General features: G+C 47.6%; 1 protein-coding gene across 3 annotated transcripts in view; it reads left to right on the top strand.

The window, feature by feature from the left end:
- Positions 1–23,673, top strand: part of WNT10A (Wnt family member 10A) — a 345,036-nt gene that overhangs the window by 217,202 nt on the left and 104,161 nt on the right. For all 3 annotated transcript variants that reach the window (XM_063933889.1, XM_063933888.1, XM_063933887.1), the window contains exon 2: positions 1,616–1,878. In XM_063933889.1, the coding sequence (XP_063789959.1) occupies positions 1,716–1,878 (163 nt within the window). In that variant the 5' untranslated portion in view covers positions 1,616–1,715. The remainder of the gene's footprint in view (positions 1–1,615; positions 1,879–23,673) is intronic.

Raw genomic sequence — 23,673 nt, 5'->3', positions numbered from 1 at the left:
CAGTGTTAAAATAAAGCAGCCAGTATTTACCCTGCGCAGAAACAAAATAACCCACCCAAATCTAACCGGGTGTGGATCATCAAATCGACAGTGTCTAGGTCGACAATGTTTAGGTTGACCACTATAGGTCGACAGTCACTAGGTCGACAGGGTTTCTAGGTCGACATGTGCTAGGTCGACAAGTCAAAAGGTCGACATGAGCTGTTTTCTTTTGGGGGGGGGGGGTCGTTTTCTGCGTACAGTGACCGGGAAGCCGAATTAGTGCACCGTGTTCGCTCGCCATGCTTCGAGCAAGGTGCCTCGCTCCGCTACCGCTTCGCTCGGCACAGATTACCATTCCAATCGTAGTCCACGTGGATCATTAAGTATGAAAAAGTTCAAAAAAAGGTAAGTCATGTAGACATTATGACCTGTCAACCTAGCACATGTCGACCTAGGACCCCTGTCGACCTTCAAACCCTGTCGACCTAGTGACTGTCGACCTATAGTGGTCGACCTAAACATTGTCGACCTAGACAGTGTCGATCTTCAGACCGGATCCCATCTAACTCTTTCTGCACATGTTATATCTGCCCCCCTGCAGTGCACATGGTTTTGCCCAAGTGATAACAAATTTCCTGCTGCGATCAACTCTGAATTACCCCCATGGTTAAAATAAAAACAAGTTCTACACAACTAGTGGTGCAGGGTCAGGCGAAGCGTAGAGGAAGAAGAGCTTAATAAGTTATCACAACTATATATACTTCACATAGGTATTGAGGAGCAAGCAATTACTGTACACTAGATGTATTATTTTAAAGTCTTTTAGAATATATTACACTGTCTGACTGCACAGAACAATAGCTTATATTCATGTAACATAGGGATGTGCCATTTACAGCTCTTTGTTTCTTTCATACTATAGGAAACGTTAAATATTTTCTGTGACTTTAATAAGATTTCATTTTGGATCAAATTGTATTCAGGTGGTCCATTAAATACTTGTCTGTGATGTACAACCTGCAAAGTGTTTGAAATCACTGGTCTGCCCGATGTAAGGCAGGGAGTGTCCGGGGGCCATATCCCTGTTGTAATTCCTGGCACCTGCACTGTTATATCTACAACGCATTGAACATCCTTCAAGCCAGGAATAATGACTATGAAAGAGACATAATTATTTTAATGGTGTAAAGACAGCACTTGAGAGCAATGCACCTAAAGGCTTTTGTAGATAAAAGCCAGAGTTGTCTGTAAAATGTCAGGCAGGGACAGGTAGAAAAGCAGGAATAATACAACATTTACTAAACATTCCTGGTAACTGATAGTCTTACGGGTAACATTCTGGACGATGAAATAGAGCGACAGCTAGCTCGATATGACCTCATTCAGGTCCATATATCTTCTCATTTGTTAAAGTCATCAATATTGACTTGCACACAATGCCTCAATTCTCAGAACCAGGTGCTTGTATTTAGTACAGATAATACTGTCAGGTGAGATGTGTATGTTTACTAGAGCGGCCTGTCAGTCATGTCAGGACTGAGCATCAGTAATTATATGCTGCTATATAAACCGACATTCTGGGCAAAGTGACTCTTCCTAACAGCACTTTCCCTTCTTTTTATGCATTTTTCAGGTCATTAACAAATGAAATTCTGGGGCTCAAGATACCACCAGAGCCGGTATTGAATGCCAATACAGTATGCTTAACATTACCAGGCTTGACCCGCCGTCAGATGGACGTATGCATGCGGCATCCGGATGTGGCAGCATCGGCCATTCAGGGAATCCAAATTGCAATCCATGAGTGCCAGCATCAATTTCAGAATCACCGCTGGAACTGTTCCAGTCTGGAAACCAAGAACAAGATTCCATATGAGAGTGCAGTATTTAGCAGAGGTGAGTATGGAATATTTCTATTATTTATTTATATTCGCCCCTAGGGGACTCGCAGGTATTTGAATTGACACTTGAAGTTTGTTTGTTTTTTTAGTTTGTTTTTTAAAGATAAATGGGGTCTATCTATTTTGAGATGCAGTCCCTCTTTAGGCCAAAACTATTTAAAAATAGATTTTTTCTTACATTGCTGCTCCCCTCACCTATCCGTACACTGTGCGTGCCATGTATATGAGGGATCTGTAGAGTTTGGGAGAATTCACTTCTGCTATTCTGCATTGTTTCTATTCACAGTGTACAATTCAGACTTATATGCCAGATGGCATCGGGATCCCGGCGGTTGGAATGCCGGCAGTCAAAATACCGACAGCGGCATCCTGAAGCTCAGGATCCCGACACTAAGGTGGTAAGAACACTAGCTGTAATCCCCAACACCCCTAACCCTCCTTACCTGCAGCCTGAACCTAAAGCAAGTGTTATGGGGGTACACACACAGTGATTCGGGTTCAGCGCATGTGTGCTAGCCCAATCCTAACTAGACTGCAAAGCTCAATGAGATCCTCGCGATCTAGCCAGATTGTGCCTGCATGCAGGCCAATCCAGAGCCGGCGATAATGCTGCGCATTGCTCTTGCTATGGGGTATACACACGGAGCGACGTGTGCTTCATTTCTAAGCAATCTACTCAGATTACTTAGAAATTAAGCAAAAATCACTACGTGTGTACCCTCCTTTAGAGACATCTCAGTCATACCTCACACTGGGCATGTTAAAAACACTGGGTTTGTACCTAGAAATCAGGAAAAACAAATTGCTAAAAGTAGGTCTTCAATGATCACGTAGGAGAGAACACATGACTGGATGCCTTTCATACTGTCACCTGACACATTCTAAAGGGCCCTACACACTTGCCGATGTGTGCGGCCGATATGAACAATCTCATTCAGTAATGAACGAGAAATTGTTCATATCTTTCAGTGTGTAGGCACCAACGATCAACGATGTGCGGCCCCGCAAGTTATTATATGGACAATATCGTGCATATTAGCATGCAGGGCTATGGGGCTGGGTGACATCAGGGAGTGAAGAAACTTCACCCCCCCCCTTCCTGCTGCTGGGTCGGCCATCGGGCACCTTGGCGGCAACTCGTTAAATGTGTAGGGGCCTTTACACAGCACACCAATCAGTTATGTAAATGGAGTGTGGCCTCCCATTTCCTGTATGACAACAGATTTGACCCTGCAGTCTTTGAAGAGGTGCTCTTAAGCTCCATACACACTAGCCGAGAACCCGATATTGGTGGCGGCGGGGACTCGGCAGGGTGCCAGCATCAGCAAGCGCATACATACTTGCCGATGCCGGAGGGGAAGGGACAAGGACGGCCATGCTGCGTCTCAAGCATAGCTGTTGTTAACGAGGACCTCCCTCGTCCGTACATGTTCGGACGAGGGAAGGGGTCGTTAAGAAATTAAGAAATGCAGCTACTTTTTACACTTATATTTTTACCAGCATTATTTATATATCTTGAAGTAATGACAATAAGAGCAAAGCAAGAATGGGACATTTGCAACAAAGGCAGTAAATCTAACCATTATGCCACCATAGTACCAATCCAATTGCATTTGCTAACTGAGAAAGATAAACACTGCAGGCTGTCTACACATTTAATAAATGCTTCTTTTGATTTAGTTTGTTTATTTTCATCTCTTTCTAACAAACACAGGAACTTTACATTGAGCTGTCCTACCCTTTATCCATAAGCAAAAGATTCACTGATTTATGTATTGCCTTCTGTGATTTCTTTTTATTTCGTTATAATATTCCCATTAAAGTCTTCTAGTGCCTGAGCCCACATTATCAATGTAATTTTTGTTGCTTGTCATGGACATAGATACATAAGGAAACATTTCAGTAAATGAGGCATACAAAGAATATTAAAAGCAGGTGCGACTGCGCACATTCTGGAGCTGAGAAACTATCATTCCGAGGCTTGTGTAAAACTTTGCTGAGTAGGCCCAGATGCCCAATATGTGGTGTCTCATGTCTAAGGAAGGTGCCTAAGTGGCCCTGAGAAGTGGTGATTTGCAGTGATTAAGACTGGTCTCCATGTTGAAATTCACAAGCAACATAAATTAATATGGTGATACCAAATTTTGACACCATTGTCCAAATTTAATAGACTGCAAGCTGGCTTTCCTCATAGCCAGATTAACGGGTGGGCGACGGGAGGGCGTCCCGGGGCCCACTACACATAGAGAGCCCCCACAGTGTCTTTAATAACCGGGGCTCTGGCATTCCACCAGTGTTGTCATTTGCGGTGGTTCAACTGTGTTGTGTACAACGTCTGCCATGGAGGTTCAGACTAGACACCTGACGATGGCAGTCAATCAACGGCAAATGCAGTTTAAAGAACCTTAAAAGCTGGAGGATTGAATCTCTGAGCGGAGCGGTTCGCAAGGAGTAGGAGGAGTGCTGCTTGGGCTGTAGTATGCGGGGTTGCGACCTGTCCTGGTCTGCAGTGGTCACTGCTTGTCCTGCAGCACTGCTCTGAGACATGTCTGATTCTGAGCTCTCACAGCAAAGTGTGTCTCACTCTCTGCTCTCTCTGTTACTTTTGTCCTCTGATCTGTTACTGTATACTAGGTGCTTCAACGCGTCCTATGGTGGCGCAAGGGGCAATGCCCTCTTAACCCCTGCACGCCTTTCTGGGGTTCAATATTTGTATTATATGGAGAATTACCTGCATTCTTAGTTTTGTTAGTGGTTAAATATTGCACGACGAAAGGGCGTCCGATGGTGAAGGGGGCGTAGCGACTTGCGACGGCGTGAACAGCACCTGCAGGGCATGATGTACAGAATGTAGTGGGTGCAAGGGGGACCGCGGATGAGGGAGGGTGTCTGTAGATGCTGCGGGTGGATGGGGGGTCAGGAGGTGCTGCGGGTGGGAGAGGCGCCCGGGAGGGGGGGGGGGGGGCGCGGATGGTGGAGGGGTTCCGGAGGTGCTGCGGGTGGGTTCGGGAGTGCCGCGGGTGGGGTAGGTGGTCCGGAGGAGCCGTGGGTGGGGGAGTGGCAGGTGTGGGGGTGCGGCGGATGGGGGAGGGGTTCCGGAGGCATTGCGGGTGGTGCAGAGGCAGGTGCGGGGGTGTTGCGGGTGGGGTAGGGGGTCAGGAGGTGCTGCGGATGGGGGTGGGGGAGTGGAGGGTGTTGGGATGGCATGGATGGTGGAGGGGGTCCGGGGGCGCCGCGGGTAGGTGCGGGTGGGTGCGTGGGTGCCGCGGTTGTGGTAGGGGCGGGCAGATAGCCCTTTACACAAATTGCACCAGGTAGACCATTATATACATTGCACCAGATAGCTTCGTTGCCCCAGGTAGCCCCTTACATACATTGCCCCAGGTAGCCCCTTACATACGTTGCCCCAGGTAGCCCCTTACAAACTGTACATTGCCCCAGGTAGCCACTTACATACTGTACATTGCCCCAGGTAGCCCCTTACACACATTGCACCAGGTAGCCCCTCATATACATTGCATCAGGTAGCCCCTCATAAACATTGCACCAGGAAGCCCCTCATATACGTTGCACCAGGTAGCCCCTCATATACATTGCACCAGGTAGCCCCTGAGAGAGAGAGAGTGTGTGTGAGAAAGAGAGAGCGAGAGAGACTGAGTGAGTGTGTGTGAGAGAGCAAGAGATAGTGTGTGTGAAAGAGAGAGTGTGTGAGAAAGAGAGCGAGAGTGAGAAAGCGAGAGAGTGTGTGTGTGAGAAAGCGAGAGAGAGTGGGTGTGTGAGAAAGCGAGAGAGTGTGTGTGTGTGTGTGTGTGTGTGTGTGTGTGTGTGTGTGTATTTGTGTGTGTGAGAGAGTGTGTGTGTGAGAAAGCGAGAGAGAGTGTGTGAGATAAAGAGAGAGTGTGTGAGTGTGTGAGAAAGAGAGAGAGAGAGTGTGAGAGAGAGAGTGTGTGTGAGAAAGGGGGAAGGTGTTGGTAAGCGCTGTGTGCGGTGCGGGAGAAGAGGAGATGGCGGGGGGATGGGAGGAGAGGGAAGGTGCCGTCCAGCACTGTGTACGGTGCGGGAGAAAAGGCGGCGGGGGGGAATGGGAGGAAAGGTGCCAGCTAGCGCTGTGTGCGGTGCGGGAGAAGAGGAGGGAGGTGGGGGGAGAGGGAATGGGAGGAAAGGTGCCAGCTAGCGCTATGTGCGGTGCGGAAGAAGAGGCAGCGAGGGACGGGAGGGAAAGTGCTGGTGTGGGAGAAGTGGAGGCGGGGGAGGGGGGTAGGGATGGGAGGAAAGGTGCCGGCTAAAGCTGTGTGCGGAGCGGGAGAAGAGGAGGCTGGAAGGGAGGGGAGACAGGCAGAGGCGGTCGCTCGGCGGTAGGGGGCGGAACGGCGGCGTTTGACCGCCGTTTCATGGGTGCGGTTCAGCAAATGCAGGAGTGGCCGGACCGTGACGTCATACGCAGCACGCTAAAGCTGCGCTGGTCGGGAGCTACTCTTGAAGTGCAAAGACATCGCCGCTGTGCGATGCCTTTGCACTTCTGCGGGGGGGAGGGTGGGGGGCGGCACTGACATGCGGGGTGGACTAGCCCTGTGCATGTCAGTGTGAATGATCGTAGCTGTGCTAAATTTAGCACAGCTATGATCATCTCGGAATGAGGGCCTTAGTTTGCTAATTGCTATGTAAGAAACGTGGAGTTGCCATCTTGATCCATCGCCATATTCCGTTTGTAAATACTAAAACAGTGGTAGACCCAGAGAGACACTATGTAATAGTAATCGGTACTTTTCGCTCAGAGGTTCTGACTTTGAGTTCAATGTATGCCCCGACCCAGGACCAATCTCCTTTCTCTAACGTCCTAAGTGGATGCTGGGACTCCGTAAGGACCATGGGGATTAGCGGCTCCGCAGGAGACTGGGCACAACTAAAGAAAGCTTTAGGACTACCTGGTGTGCACTGGCTCCTCCCACTAAGACCCTCCTCCAGACCTCAGTTAGATTTCTGTGCCCGGCTGAGCTGGATGCACACTAGGGGCTCTCCTGAGCACCTAGAAAGAAAGTATATTTAGGTTTTTTATTTTCAGTGAGATCTGCTGGCAACAGACTCACTGCAGCGAGGGACTAAGGGGAGAAGAAGCGAACCTACCTAACAGGTGGTAGTTTGGGCTTCTTAGGCTACTGGACACCATTAGCTACAGAGGGATCGACCGCAGGACCCGACCTTGGTGTTCGTTCCCGGAGCCGCGCCGCCGTCCCCCTTACAGAGCCAGAAGCACGAAGAAGGTCCGGAAAATCGGCGGCAGAAGACTTCGGTCTTCACCAAGGTAGCGCACAGCACTGCAGCTGTGCGCCATTGCTCCTCATGTACACCTCACACTTCGGTCACTGATGGGTGCAGGGCGCTGGGGGGGGGCGCCCTGAGGGCAATAAATAACACCTTGGCTGGCAAAATATACATCATATATAGTCCCAGAGGCTATATAGATGTAAAATTACCCCTGCCAGTATCACAGAAAAAGCGGGAGAAAGTCAGCCGAAAAGGGGGCGGGGCTTCTCCCTCAGCACACTGGCGCCATTTTCTCTTCACAGTGCAGCTGGAAGACAGCTCCCCAGGCTCTCCCCTGTAGTTTTCAGGCTCAAAGGGTTAAAAAGAGAGGGGGGGCACTAAATTTAGGCGCAATATATGTATACAAGCAGCTATTTGGGGAAAAATCACTCAGTTATAGTGTTAATCCCTGCATTATATAGCGCTCTGGTGTGTGCTGGCATACTCTCTCTCGGTCTCCCCAAAGGACTTTGTGGGGTCCTGTCCTCAGTCAGAGCATTCCCTGTGTGTGTGCGGTGTGTCGGTATGGCTGTGTCGACATGTTGGATGAGGAAGGTTACGTGGAGGCGGAGCAGAGGCCGATAAATGGGATGTCGCCCCTTGTGGGGCCGACACCAGAGTGGATGGATAGGTGGAAGGTATTAACCGACAGTGTCAACTTCTTACATAAAAGGCTGGACGACGTAACAGCTGTGGGACAGCCGGCTTCTCAGCCCGCGTCTGCCCAGGCGTCTCAAAGGCCATCAGGGGCTCAAAACAACGCCCGTTACACAGATGTCGACACGGAGTCTAACTCCAGTGTCGACGAGGTTGAGACATATACACAATCCACTAGGAACATCCGTTACATGATCTCGGCAATGAAAAATGTGTTACGCATTTTCTGACATAAACCCAAGTACCACATAAAAGGGGTTTTATTTTTGGGGAGAAAAAAAACAGCCACTGTTTTGTTCCCCCATCAGATGAATGAAGTGTGTAAAGAAGCGTGGTTTCCCCCGATAAGAAACTGGTTATTTCTAAAAAGTTACTGATGGCGTACCCTTTCCCGCCAGAGGATAGGTCACGTTGGGAGATATCCCTTAGGGTGGATAAGGCGCTCACACGTTTGTCAAAAGGTGGCACTGCCGTCTTAGGATACGGCCACCTTGAAGGAACCTGCTGATAAAAAGCAGGAGGCGATCCTGAAGTCTGTATTTACACACTCAGGTTATATACAGAAACCTGCAATTGCCTCAGCATAAATAGTGCTGCTGCAGCGTGGTCTGACACCCTGTCAGATAATATTAATACGCTAAGACAGGGATAATAATATTTGCTAACATTGAGCATATTTAAGACGTTGTCTTCTATATAAAGGATGCACAGAGGGATATTTGCCGGCTGGCATCCAGAATTAATGCAATGTCCATTCTGCCAGGTGGGTAGTAGAAACCCGGCAGTGGACAGGTGATGCTGCATTTAAAAGGCACATGGAGATTCTGCCTTATAAGGGTGAGGAATTGTTTGGGGATGGTCTCTAGGACCTCGTATCCACAGCAACAGCTGGGAAGAACAAATTTTACCTCAGGTTTCCTCACAAAAGCCTAAAGAAAGCACCGTATTTTCAGGTACAGTCCTTTCGGCTTCAGAAAAGCAAGCGGGTCAAAGGCGCTTCCTTTCTGCACAGAGACAAGGGAAGAAGGAAAAAGCTGCACCAGTCAGCCAGTTCCAGGATCAAATATCTTCCCTCGCTTCCTCTGAGTCCACCGCATGACGCTGGGGCTCCACAGGTGGAGACAGGTGCAGTGGGGGCGCGTCTCGGGAACTGCAGGGATCAGTGGGCTTGCCCACAGGTGGATCCCTAGGTTCTGCAAGTAGTATCACAGGGATACAGGCTGGAGTTCGAGACGACTCCCCCTCGCCGTTGCCTCACATCAGCCTTGCCTGCTGCCCTCGGAGAAAGGTAGTACTGGCGGCAATTCACAAGCTGTACTTCCAGCAGGTGAAATCAAGGTACCCCTCTTGCAACAAGGCCGGGGTTACTATTCCAAAATGTTGTGGTACCGAAACCAGACGGTTCGGTGAGACCCATTCTAAAATTGAAATCCTTGAACACTTATATACGAAGGTTCAAGTTCAAAATGGAATCGCTCAGGGCGATTATTGCAAGCCTGGAAAATTTCAGGGTATCACTGGACATCAAGGATACTTACCTGCATGTCCCTATTTACCCTCGTCACCAGGTGTACCTCAAAATTGTGGTACAGGATTGTCATTACCAATTCCAGACGTTGCCGTTGGTCTGTCCCCGGCACCGAGGGTATTTACCAAGGTAATGCCGAAGTACTTATCCCGTACTTGGACGATCTCCTTATAAAGGCGAGGTCCTGGGAGCAGTTGTTCGTCGGAGTAGCACTATTTCGGGAAGTGCTACAACAGCACGGCTGGATTCTGAATATTCCAAAGTCACAGCTGGTTCCTACGACGCGTCTACTGTTCCTGGGTATGGTTCTGGACACAGAACAGGATAAACAGGGTTTCTCCCGGAGGAGAAGTCCAAGGAGTGGGCGTCTCTAGACGGAGGCCTCCTAATACAAATACAGGTCTCGGTGCATCTATGCACGCGAGCCTTGGGAAAGATGGTAGCTTCTTACGAAGAATTTCCATTCGCCAAGTCCCATGCAAGGATCTTCCAGTGGGATCTGTTGGACAAGTGGTCAGGGTCGCATTCTCAGATGCATTGGCGGATAACCCTGTCTCCAAGGGCCAGGGTATCGCTGTGGTGGTGACTGCACATCTTCTAGGGGGCCGCAGATTCGGCATTCAGGACTGGGTCCTGGTGACCACGGATGCCAGCCTTCAAGGCTGGGGGGCAGTCACACAGGGAAGAAACTTCCAAGGCCTATGGAAAAGTCAGGAGACTTCCCTACACATAAATGTTCTGGAACTTTGGGCCATTTACAATGCCCTAAGTCAGGCTAGACCCTGCTTCAACACCGGCCGGTGCTGATCCAGTCAGACAACATCACGGCGGTCGCTCATGTAAACCGACAGCGCGGCACAAGAAGCAGGATGGCGATGGCAGAAGCCACAAGGATTCTCCGATGGGCGGAAAATCATGTGTTAGCACTGTCAGCAGTGTTCATTCCCGGAGTGGACAACTGAGAAGCAGACTTTCTCAGCAGACACGACCTCCACCCGAGAGAGTGGGGACTTCATCCAGAAGTCTTCCAAATGATTGTACACCGTGGGGAAAGGCCGCAGGTGGACAGGATGGCGTCCCGCCTCAACAAAAAGCTACAAAGATATTGAGCCAGGTCAAGGGACCCTCAGGCGATAGCTGTGGACGCTCTGGTAACACCGTGGGTGTACCAGTCGGTGTATGTGTTCCCTTCTCTGCCTCTCATACCCAGGGTAATGAGAATAATAAGAAGGAGAGGAGTAAGAACTATACTCATTGTTCCGGGTGGCCAAGAAGAGCTTGGTACCCAGAACTCCAAGAAATGATCTCAGAGGACCCATGGCCTCTGCCGCTCAGACAGGACCTGCTGCAGCAGGGGGCCTGTCTGTTCCAAGACGTACCGCGGCTGCGTTTGACGGCATGGCGGTTGAACGCCGGATCCTGAAGGAAAAGGGCATTCCGGAGGAAGTTATCCCTACGCTATTTAAAGCTAGGAAAGAAGTGAACGCAAACCATTATCACCGCATATGGCGGAAATATGTTGCGTGCTGTGAGGCCAGTAAGGCCCCAAAGGAGGAATTTCAGCTAGGTCGTTTTCTGCACTTCCTACAAGTCAGAGGTGACTATGGGCCTAAAATTGGGTTCCATTAAGGTCCAGATTTCGGCTCTATCGATTTTCTTCCAAAATAGAACTGGCTTCACTGCCTGAAGTTCAGACTTTTGTTAAGGGAGTGCTGCATAGTCAACCCCCGTTTGTGCCTCCAGTGGCACCGTGGGATCTCAACGTAGTGTTGGATTTCCTGAAGTCGCATTGAGTTGAGCCACTTAAATCCGTGGAGCTACAATACCTCACGTGGAAAGTGGTCATGCTGTGGGCCGTGGCGTCGGCCAGGCGTGTATCAGAATTGGCGGCTTTGTCATACAAATGCCCTTATTTGTATTCTATATGGATAAGGCGGAATTGAGGACTCGTTCCCAATTCCTTCCTACGGTGGTATCAGTTTTTCATGTTAACCAACCTATTGCGGTGCCTGCGGCTACTTGGGACTTGGAGGATTCCAAGTTTTCTGGACGTAGTCAGGGCCCTGAAAAGTATATGTTTCCAGGACGGCTGGAGTCAGGAAAACTGACTCGCTATTTATCCTGTATGCACCCAACAAGCTGGGTGCTCCTGCTTCTAAGCAGACTTATTGCTCGCTGGATCTGTAGCACGATTCAACTTGCACATTCTGCGGCTGGAATGCCGCACCCTACATCTGTGAAAGCCCATTCCACGAGGAAAGTGGGCTCTTCTTGGGCGGCTGCCCGAGGGGTCTCGGCTTTACAAATTTGCCGAGCTGTTACTTGGTCGGGTTAAAACACTCTTGCAAGAGTCTACAAGTTTGATACCCTGGCTGAGGAGGACCTAGAGTTTGCTCATTCGGTGCTGCAGAGTCATCCGCACTCTCCCGCCCGTTTGGGAGCTTTGGTATAATCCCCATGGTCCTTACGGAGTCCCAGCATCCACTTAGGACGTTAGAGAAAATAAGATTTTACTCACCGGTAAATCTATTTCTCGTAGTCCGTAGTGGATGCTGGGCGCCCATCCCAAGTGCGGATTGTCTGCAATACTTGTATATAGTTATTGCCTAACTAAAGGGTTATTGTTGAGCCATCTGTTGAGAGGCTCAGTTGTTATCATACTGTTAACTGGGTATAGTATCACGAGTTATACGGTGTGATTGGCATAGGCGTGCGCAGCTAATTGTATTAGGGGGTGCACCGCCAGAGAGGCGTGTCTAGCACCGCCTTTTGGGCGTGTCTAGCACCACACAGGGACATGTCTAGAACTATTTTACATTCTTGCAGTAAAATCACATGGCTTAATCTAATTTCTCCCTAGTTCCTAATAATAAAGCAGATATAATATACCCCAGTGAAATAAAATAAAACAATGGTGCGACCGCCGGCCGGTACTGACTGTCTGCTGTGGCATAACCCTGAGTCCTAGCTTCTGCAGCACCATATCGCTACTTACACTTCCCCAACCTTTCCCTGACCAAGTGGCAGAACTAGAGAGTGGTAGGCCTAGGTGCATAATCATACCCCTCCCCTTGCACCCCCCAGCACCTACACCCTGATTTTGATTGGACCACTCTGAAAAATATTGCAGATTTAGGGGGCCGAATATTTTAGTTTTTTAATATAACACAAGTAAGGTTTATAATTTACACATGTGCCATCAGAGCCACATCTGCCTCTTTCTATGCCATCAGACCCCTCATCTGCAGGACACCAACATTTGTCACACATGTCCCCATGCTTACCAGCTACTGATAGTAGTGCCCCGTACTCACATTATGCCACACTGTATGAGCCGAAATTCACATTACACCACACAGTATGAGCAGAAATTCACATTACACCACACAGTAGGAGCCGAAATTCACATTACACCACACAGTATGAGCCGAAATTCACATTACACCACACGGTATGAGCCGAAATTCACATTACACCACACGGTATGAGCCGAAATTCACATTACCCCACACGGTATGAGCTGATATTCGCATTACACCACACGGTATGAGCTGATATTCACATTACACCACACGGTATGAGCTGAAATTCACATTACCCCACACGGTATGAGCTGATATTCGCATTACACCACACAGTATGAGCTGATATTCACATTACACCACACAGTATGAGCTGATATTCACATTATGTTTCACAGTATGAGCTGATATTCACATTACGTTTCACAGTATGAGCTGAAATTCACATTATACCACATGGTATGAGCTTAGTTCACATTATGCCAAAGTGTATGCCCCCAGCAGTGCCAGAGACTCATAATACCCCCAGTGCTCACCATTATAATGTAAGTAAAACACATTATTAATAATATACATTTCGAGGGATATAACTAATCTATAGTAATAGAAATGTAACATATATTAAACAGACATGTTACATACGGTGACTTACAGTACTGTCTCACTCGGCTCCGACTCAAAGCCCTCCCGAAAGGAATGCTGGCCTGATGCTGTAGCTGCACATTGGCACAAGAAGAGAGAGTGCAGGCTGGAGGGGGGAGAGAGAACGCGGACGGGAGGGGGAGAGAGCGCAGACGGGAGGGGGAGAGAGCGCAGACGGGAGAGGGAGAGAGAGCACGGACGGGAGGGGGAGAGAGAGCGCGGACGGGAGGAAGGAGAGCACGGATGGGAGGGGGAGAGAGAGCGCGGATGGTAGGGGGAGAGAGAGTGCGGACGGGAGGAGGGAGAGCACGGATGGGAGGGGGAGAGAGAGCGCGGATGGGAGGGGGAGAGAGTGCGGGCGGGAGGAGGGAGAGCACGGATGGGAGGGGGAGAGAGAGCGCGGATGGGAGGGGGAGAGAGTGCGGGCGGGAGGAGGGAGAGCACGGATGGGAGGGGGAGAGAGAGTGCATACGGGATGGGGGAGAGGATAAAAATATTAGTCCATCTTGACTGGGTGGCGGGCAGATTAAAGTCTGTGGGGGCCCCTATCAATAAAAGTGATGTAGTGGCAATTAACAACATAATTATTGAATATAGCAATTGTTTCCCTATATATGTAAAAAAAAATATAATATATATATATATATATATATATATAATATTTATCTTATTAATTGTGGTTAGTACAAATTCACTAGTTAATCCTACAGTAGTTTAATCTGTAAAATCACAATTATTATTGAATAAGTAATTCTTACTAAGGGATTATTAGTAATAACCTCTTATAAAAAATGACTGATTCAATATTTTTTTGATTTTACAGCTTAAACTACTGTAGGATTAATTAGTGAATATGCACTAACCACAATTAAAAGATCAATATTATATTTTACACATGTATAATAAAATGAATGCTATATTACAGGCTACTACCTAAAAAACTCACATTTCTGCATACCACTGGTCCAGGCAGCACTGCACCACAATGGGTAGGGGGTCCGGTGTAGTCAGCCAAGCTGCCCGCCAGCACCTGTCAGCTGGCGGCGCTGAAGTTGGAGCCTCATTCACTGAAGCTCCATCACTTCAGTACTGCAGCATCCGCACTGAGTGTCTCGCGGGATTTGGCTTCCCGCGAGACTGTGTTCCGGCAGTATGATCATGATGAGTGGCTCCTCGGCGGCTGCACAGAGGGGGGAACGGAGACAAGCTAAATGCTGTGTCCCGTTTCAATAGTGCCTGTGTCTGATTCAAGGGACAGTGTGTGGGGGCCCAGGGATGACCGCCCCTTCTTTAAACCGGGCTTGATGGCGGAAGTGGGGCACAGAAACGAGCAACGATCACTGTGCTGCAGGTGTAGCGTGGTGGGGGGTGCCGGACATTAGGGGGTGCCTGTGCGCACCAGGCACCCCCCGTGAGCACGCCTATGGTGATTGGTGTGGCTGGTATGAGTCTTACCCGAGATTCAAAATCCTTCCTTATTGTGTCAGCTCTTCCGGGCACAGTATCCTAACTGAGGTCTGGAGGAGGGTCTTAGTGGGAGGAGCCAGTGCACACCAGGTAGTCCTAAAGCTTTCTTTAGTTGTGCCCAGTCTCCTGCGGAGCTGCTAATCCCCATGGTCCTTACGGAGTCCCAGCATCCACTACGGACTACGAGAAATAGATTTACCGGTGAGTAAAATCTTATTTTTTCGTTTACTCATTATTTAGACATAATAAGCAGAGTGGCACAGGAACAAATAATTTGGGTTCAGTATGTATTACCAGCAGGCGGGATGCCTGCTGTCCATATCCCGACAGCGTCATCCCTCCCGCTAGAATGCTGACAGTGGGGCAAGCGTTAAGAGTCCCCTTGCGGGCTCGCTGAGCTCAACACGCTGCGGGCTTAGTGGCTTGCTTTGCTCTCCACAGGATCTATTCCCACTCTGTGGGTATCATGGACACCTGTGAGTGGGAATAGCCCTGGTGCACGGGATTCAGGATGGCAGTATTGTCAGCTGGCGGGATTCTGCGTCGGGATCATGACCGCCGGCAAATTGACTGCATCCCCGTAATTCTAGGTGGGGACTTTAATACTGTTATTGATCCCCTGCACAAAGAACGGTTGTTCCTTCTTCTAAGGCCTCCCGTACCCTCATTTATTCCCTCAGACAACATAGTTTGCATGACTCATGGCACCAAAAGCACTCCCTCCCCAGGGACTATACCCACTTTTCTGCCCTGCACAAGCACTATTCGTGGATTGATTTAATCCATATATGCTATTCCATAACCTCTTTGATCACAGATACTGGTATCACTCCATATGCATGTGACTACACGGGACTTTATTTTTAACTGGACGTTTATAGAGCACCTCTGGCAATGCGCAAATGGTGCCTGGATGACTCTCTTCTACAGCATCGTTCTGCTCTAGTGGAAATAAAGTTGTCCTTGCGGAAATACTTAGAGGAAAATACTTTTCGTGATATCTCTCCTGGTATTCTCTGGGAAACGCACAAGGCTACATTGAGGGGCCATATTATGGCTAAATTGTCCACGATCCGAAAAAAGGCAGCACATGAACTCATTTCCATTGAATCTAATATTTCTTCTTTAATCGACGAACATAAACAGTCTCCCTATGTCACTCTGCTATCTCAAATAGAACTCCTCAAAGGTCAGTTAAATGCTCTTTTGTCTCACTGTGCCACAGTTGTACTAAAGACACAACGCCAATGGGTTTACGACAACGTAGGCAAAATTGATGATTTATTGGTGAATAAATTGAAATGTAAATAAGTTGCAGGCATGATTGATGAACTATTGTATATTCTAACAGGTTGAGATCCGTTACTTATGACCCTAGGGTTATGGTGGAGGAGTTCAGCGATTACTAGAATTCGCTATATAATTTAGCAAATCCTACCCTGTCCTCTCCTTCTGAGCCCAAGGGAGTACGTTCCTATCTGTCAACAGTTCCCCTACGATGTATCTCACAGTCCTAGCTCTCCGTATTGAGTGAGTGTATCTCGGTAAAGGAGACGACTGCCTCCACAAAGGCTGATATTGTGGTAATTCCAAAGCCTGACAGATACTCTACACTATGCCATCACTATAGGCCAAGCTCTTTGCTAAATGTAGATTTGAAAATGTGTGCCAAAATCTTGCCCACCAGTCTGGCCCCACTTCTCTCCCATTTGGTTCATCCAGATAAGGTCCATTTCCTTCTAGGTCACCAGATGTCCGACAACACTAGAAGGGCTATTGATTGATTGACTCTATTCATAAAAAGAAAATGCCCTCGCTCATTCTGGCACTGGATGTGGAGAAGGCATTTTCATGGTCCATCACCAAATTCCAAAAATGGGCTTTTCTGCTAAATTTTATGATGGTATCCTGGCATTATATTATTCCTCTATGGCAAGGGTTTCTGTCAACCAAGTTACTTTTACTGGCTGTTTGCTATTGCCAATGGTACCAGACAGAGTTGTCTGCTTTCACCCCTAATTTTTGCTGCCATTGGTGCAGTAGGTGCATTGCACAGGGGTCCCGTAGGACTAAGGGGCCCACTGCTGCCCAGAGCAACAATTAGTTATCTACCAAAGGCCCCGTGCAGACCATTTTGAGCAATGTCAAATGAATGGCCCAGTGTAGGCAGCGGGATGGGCCCCACCCATAGGGAGGCAGGACTTACCTTGGGTGTGATGGACTGATAGAGAATGATCACAACCATATACTGCCTCTAATTAAGAGACAGCTGTACATTTTTTATTGTTTTACTTCTATCTGTAAATTAAAGACGGCTCACAACCGTGTAACTGGCACTGTCAGATTCTGCCTGACTGAGTGCCAAACTGAGGAAAGCACAAGGAGTGGGGCCCCCTGTCACAAGTCCCACCAAGGTACATGCCCCCTGTTCTCTGCACCGCGCAGGACATTGTGCTTGTACCATTGTTACCCTCAGCCTCTCTGTCGCCCACTGCTTACCCCTGTCCCCCTCAGCCTCCTCTTGCCTTCCATTGTCACCCCCTGCCTCTCTACAGTGTGTTCATCTCCGCCTCCCTCTTCTTATTCTGTTACCTCCTGCCTCTCCCTGTCACCCATTGCTGTGTGGCATATTGTGAATGAACTTGGGTTGGGGAGGAGAAGTGGGGCCCAAATTATATTTTTGTGTCTTGGCCCACCACTAACAAGTTCCGCCACTGGGCTGCAGTGCTGCGATTTCTTGGATGAGATCTTGACTCACAGAACACAGAAAAGGTCTGGGTATTTCCAATTTTAAGAGGTACTATCTTGCAGCACAATTTGCCCACTGTATGCAATGGTGTAATCCTGGTGCTGGCAAGGTCTGTCTCTCTACAGTCTCCTCCCTCCTCTGGCTCCCGAGGACTTGTCGTCCACAAGCCGTGGTATCCCATCCGATTGTTTTCCATTTCCTATCCATTTGGGAATATGTTAATGGTAAATATAAAATGGCCCGTGGCCTATCTTCTCTTATTCCGCTAATCCACAATCCTGGTATTCCCCCGGGCATGAGCAACTCGTGTTTCTGTCTATTTGCTAAATGGGAATAATCTGTGCCTCAATGATATTACTAGCAGCAACCCCAGCTTTCTCCAGTTCTCCCAGATCCAGGCGCACGCTGCATTTCCATCTAAAGATTTCTTCCGATATTTACAGCTCAGACATTTTCACTCTAAGGTGGGAGGTCTGCTTGTCAGTAGGCCCCTCACCACTTTTGAGACACTGTTCTCTGATTTATATGCATTGCTTGTTGAGGAGATGCCTCTCACTCAGGACTCCTACGAATCCGCTTGGGAGAAAGAATTAGGAAATAGTTTGGATACTGAGGACTGATTGGAGATCTTGGATAATGCTGCCTTCAGCTCAATTTGTATCAAAATGAAGGAGAATGTATAAATATTATTGTATAGGTGATACTATGTACCCTCCCGGTTGCAAGCAAAGTACCATGATACTTTAGACAGCTGCTGGAGGGGGTGTTCTGAGGAGTGCACATTTATCCACATCTGGTGGTTTGTCCAAAGGTAACTGTACTCTGGCGAGAAGTCATAACCCTCATTTCGTAAGTGTTTATTATTTCTGTCCTTTACGATTTTAAATATTTTCTCCTTCCCCCGGGGCTCCCTGAGTTGTCCAGACACCAAAATAAGTTAAGGCGTCATATTATCCCTGCCACGACATGCCAAATAGCAGTTCCATCTTTGCAGTCTGTTCTTTCCCGGATTTGGTATATCCATAAGATGGAATATGCCTGTATGACTAGCGTAAATAATCACTCTTCCAAATCATTTGATAAGGTATGGAGTCCCTGATTACCTTCAGAAAATGCCTCATCCCTGCCCACTTCAATCACCTCCTTTATTAGTTCCCGGGCTGAGGCCCCACCCCATGGGTTCTTTTTCTTGCTCTTTTTCCTCTCTTCTTTTTTTCCCCTCACCTTCTACTGTTCCTAAAATTGTATTACTCATCAGCATATATTCTATTACACCTATTAGACCTGTTACTTGTCATGTATTTTCATTTTGGATATATGAACTCTGTGTTGTGGTTATTATATGATACTGTGATCTACATAATAAAAAGTATTACAAACAAAAAAATAGTATTTTACTGACATTAACTAGGGCTATTGAAGACTAAATCGGGGCATATGCCTTGCTAATAAATCTATGTGAGTGGTGGAAGTCGGTAGAGGAAAGGCACAGAGGTGTGAACTGGGACACCGTTTAGCTTTAACAGTCTACTCACACTTAGCAGGAGACAGATATTTGTGTTTCTTTGCTAATGGCTATGTGTTTCTCCAGGGAGATTCATTCCCTGCACATCTTACTGTTAGCCTGGTACAAAATGTGCTCATGAGGTCATCAGCCCTAATGAGAAGTGACAAGGTCTCCTCAATATTTCATCTCTTTTTCCCACTTCTATGCCATCAGCCCAGCCGTGCGTGTGGCTTGCTGATGAATTATTTGTGACTCAGATATTTATATACACAGAAGAAAGTAATTCCTTCATATTACGTGTATAAGATATGCCTGTGAGCTTAGCTGGGGTATTCCTGATATGTAAGGACATGTTCTGCTACTAACAAATAATGGCTCCGTCTTCACTTTATGTAAGTCAATGGTTCTAAACTGCATCTTCACAAAGGTTGCTTGACCTTGTAAAAACAAATGGTAATGCAAATGACCAATGTTTCTCTGTCAACTGGAACATATAATGAACTGTGAGTTTCATTTATGAAGTATTTCTAACGTGCACCGCAAAAAAGAAATGCTTCTGTATGGCCTGTCCACCAGACCCCAAGGTGCAGGCTTACTCTCCTTTAGCTCAGAGCTGATGCAAAATGCAAGTAATTTGTGTAGTGGAAACTATACACCAGTGCAGATTTTACCTATGGGCTGAAGGGCTGCAGCGCCCATAGGCGCCGATTCCGTGGGTGCTCCTGGACCCGAGCACCCACAGACCGCGAAGAGCACCTATGGAACCAGCCGCTGCTGCCCCCGCAGCCCCCGCAGTAGATTGAGATGCACTAGGGGCTGCGGAAGCACTTCTGTACCATAGCAATGTAAAAAAAACAACCAAAAATTTGCCCGTCGCCAAGGAGGAGACAGACACTAGAGGTCACATTTGACCTCTAGCGCCTGTCTCCTTGGTGGCGGGCATTTTAAGGTTGTTTTTTTTACATTGCTATGGTACAGAAGCGCTTCCGCAGCCCCTAGTGCATCTCAATCTACTGCGGTGGCAGCAGCGGCTAGCTCTGCTGGGGCAGCGGGTGGTTCCTTGGATGCTCTTCACAGTCTGTGGGTGCTCGCGTCCATCAGTCATTACTGCTAGCCATCAGTGGTTACTGCGGGCATCAGTGGTTACTGCTAGCCCCCGCAGTAGATTGAGATGCACTGGGGGCTAGCAGTAACCACTGATGCCCGTACCCACCCTCCCTAACTTTACTGGGGCAGCAGCCAGGAGATACCTGGCAACGCGCAGGAAACCCCTGGCAATGCACAGGAGACCCCTAGCAATGCACATTAAACCCCTGGCAAAACACAGGAGACCCCTAGCAACCCGCATGAAACCCCTGGCAATGCACAGGAGACCCCTAGTAATGTAAGTTGCATTATTGTGTGTGGGCATAAAATGGTGTCAGGGCCATAACTGTGTGTATCATAATATGTAATTGGCGTTACAGTGTGTGGCATAATGCATAATGGGTGTTACGGTGTGTAGCATAATGTGTAATAGACATTACGGTGTGTGGCATATTGTGTAATAGACATTACGGTGTGTGTGGCATATTGTGTAATAGACATTACGGTGTGTGGCATATTGTGTAATAGACATTACGTTGTGTGGCATAACGTGTAATAGACATTACGTTGTGTGGCATAATGTGTAATAGACATTACGGTGTGTGGCATATTGCGTAATGGGCATTACGGTGTGTGACATATTGTGTAATAGGCATTACAGTGTTTGGCATATTGTGTAATAGGCATTACGGTGTGTGGCATATTGTGTAATGGGCATTACGGTGTGTGACATATTGTGTAATGGGCATTACGGTGTGTGGCATAACGTGTAACGGGCATAATGGTGTGTTGCATAATGTGTAATGGGCATTAGTCACTGCCCGTTCATTCCCGCTACCGCCTCCCGCCAAGCACCCACCAACAAAAATATAATTCGGCACCTATGGCAGCGCCCCAGTAAAATCCGCCACCTCAGCTCATGTCAGTGAGCCAGATGCAGTTTGTGACTGCACTGGCTACACTGTGGCTGGTAGTGACTTCCTACTGGAAGTCCTACCTGCCAGTCACCTGTAGGACAGGCAGTCCCATTGGGAGGTGTTTCCTCCCTCTGAGACTACCAGACTAGGCTGTGGTTAGCAGAGAGTTGGCTTCCAGTAGGAAGACACTCCTTGCCTTTCGAGCAGCCCTATCTGGCTTCTATGGACTGCCGCTGCTGTAGTCCATAGAAGCCAGGGTTTTACGCATGCACAGTCCCGCCGCCTGTCAGCTACAATTTGCAGGTGCCGGGACTCGGCCGGCAGCAGGGACCAGGCAGCACAGCAAGTGGCAGCCCCCCCCCCCTCCTCCTAGATAGGAACCGCCGCTGCTATACACCCCTCTACACAGCAAGGAATATCCCTAAAAATACACACTTTGCGCCCCTTAATAGTTACTTAATGATTTCAGTTACAATGTGGGGAAGAGTATGCTGGCAGAATAACTATACATTTTAATAATATCCCTTTTACGCAGGAAACCAAATTACTGGGTAAAGCACTTTCACCCGGTAATGTGCAAATCAACATGAGTCCTTTTCCTGTGTGAAAGGGTCAACCCATGTTGAAATTCCCAGGTCTTCGACCCCGTTTTTTTCACCAGGGTCGAAGACCTTGCAACTGTAACCTAGGCTGACTTTTTCACACAGGAGAAATACCCGGGTTGATCTGGGTAGAACTGCTTTACCTGGTAATTTGCTTTCCTGTGTGAAAGGGGGGTAAGGCTGGGCCCGACAAAATGACCTGTCACTCAAATGTATAAGCCGGGATTTCCACACTTTTCTGTGGGATAGTGGTACTAGTAACTTTAACTCCTCGAAAATTCATGTATCTGCACTGTTAAAAAAAACAAAAATGAGGCACCCTGTTGTGCTTACTTCATATATTTCTAGGATCGTCTTAACTCCAAGTCCTCCAATCCACTAGTTGAAAGTGTCAAAAACGGCATTGTAAACCCATGCACTTCAGCAGAATCTAGACGTACTTACAAAATTTGAGCACACAATGGCCTGATGACATCCAGTATATACTGTTCAATGCATTCCTGCATAATGTATATGTCAGTGTGCAAGACATAGGAGTACTTCAGTTTTCTTAAAAAATTACGTTGATTTCTAAAGAATGCTTTATTACAATTACTCTTTAAGTCCCTCTAGTTTAGGTGTCTCTGTTTAATCAATTGATTTAATGCCCCAAGGACTCAAGAGCATTTACCTGCTCTGGTGATGAGACAGGGGATGTGTTGAATTCCATAATCTGCTCAATTTTCTTTGCAATTCATTTGGGAGAAGCTATTTTCTTTACATTACACTCATCACACACAAAGTTATTTTTTTTCCTGGAGACAGAATGTGTTTAAATGAACTGAAACAAGTTGGGATACGTGGCTGGTTTTCAGCCGAGGAGGGTTCACCCTCAGTTTAGGTGGAGTTTGGAGGGGGAGGTTGGTGTACGTATGTGATGGATAGGGGAGACATGTTTGGACCAGCAAGCTGTGGAAGCATAAGGAAGGAATATGAGAAAGGCCTTGGCTCACTCTCCAATCACTTTGCAAAGAAAGGTTGGTAAACAGAGAGTCGATAAAGAGGATTAATGTAAAGAATGTATTCTAAAGAGCTGCCAGAACCCAGAAAAAAATATATAATAATTCTGCTACAGGTATGCCTTCAATCAAACAGTAAAACGAGACTGGAAAATACCAATATGGGCCCTCATTCCGAGTTGTTCGCTCGGTATTTTTCATCGCATCGCAATGAAAATCCGCTTAGTACGCATGCGCAATGTTCGCACTGCGACTGCGCCAAGTAACTTTGCTATGTAGAAAGTAATTTTACTCACAGCTTTTTCATCGCTCCGGCGATCGTAATGTGATTGACAGGAAATGGGTGTTACTGGGCGGAAACACGGCGTTTCAGGGGCGTGTGGCTGAAAACGCTACCGTTTCCGGAAAAAACGCAGGAGTGGCCGGAGAAACGGTGGGAGTGCCTGGGCGAACGCTGGGTGTGTTTGTGACGTCAACCAGGAACGACAAGCACTGAACTGATCGCACAGGCAGAGTAAGTCTGAAGCTACTCTGAAACTGCTAAGTAGTTAGTAATCGCAATATTGCGAATACATCGGTCGCAATTTTAAGAAGCTAAGATTCACTCCCAGTAGGCGGCGGCTTAGCGTGTGTAACTCTGCTAAATTCGCCTTGCGACCGATCAACTCGGAATGAGGGCCATAGTGTCTATGTCACTAAGATATTAGAGAAACATAGAATTTTGACTGCAGATAAGAACTATTTGGCCCATCTAGAGGCAACCTCAAAAGAAACAGTAAAACATTAGTGTTATCTGTCATAAACATTTATTCCTGAAAATTATAACAATGAGAAACATTGTGGCAGATATGCTGAAACCTGAAAAATATCTGATAAAATCTGTAAATCTCAGCAGTTTATAAAACACATACAAGTATACACATACAGTAATTTCACAGCAGCCATAAGCTACTGAATGTGATCGAAAGTTTATCAGATTCTCTCATTTTAAAAACACCTTTGCCTAATGTATATAAGCCGTCTATTCATTT

Source organism: Pseudophryne corroboree, chromosome 7, assembly GCF_028390025.1.
Source record: "Pseudophryne corroboree isolate aPseCor3 chromosome 7, aPseCor3.hap2, whole genome shotgun sequence".
Taxonomy (NCBI): Eukaryota; Metazoa; Chordata; class Amphibia; order Anura; family Myobatrachidae; genus Pseudophryne; species Pseudophryne corroboree.
The sequence above is the reverse complement of the archived record's forward strand: the minus strand, read 5'-3'. Positions and strand labels throughout refer to the sequence as shown.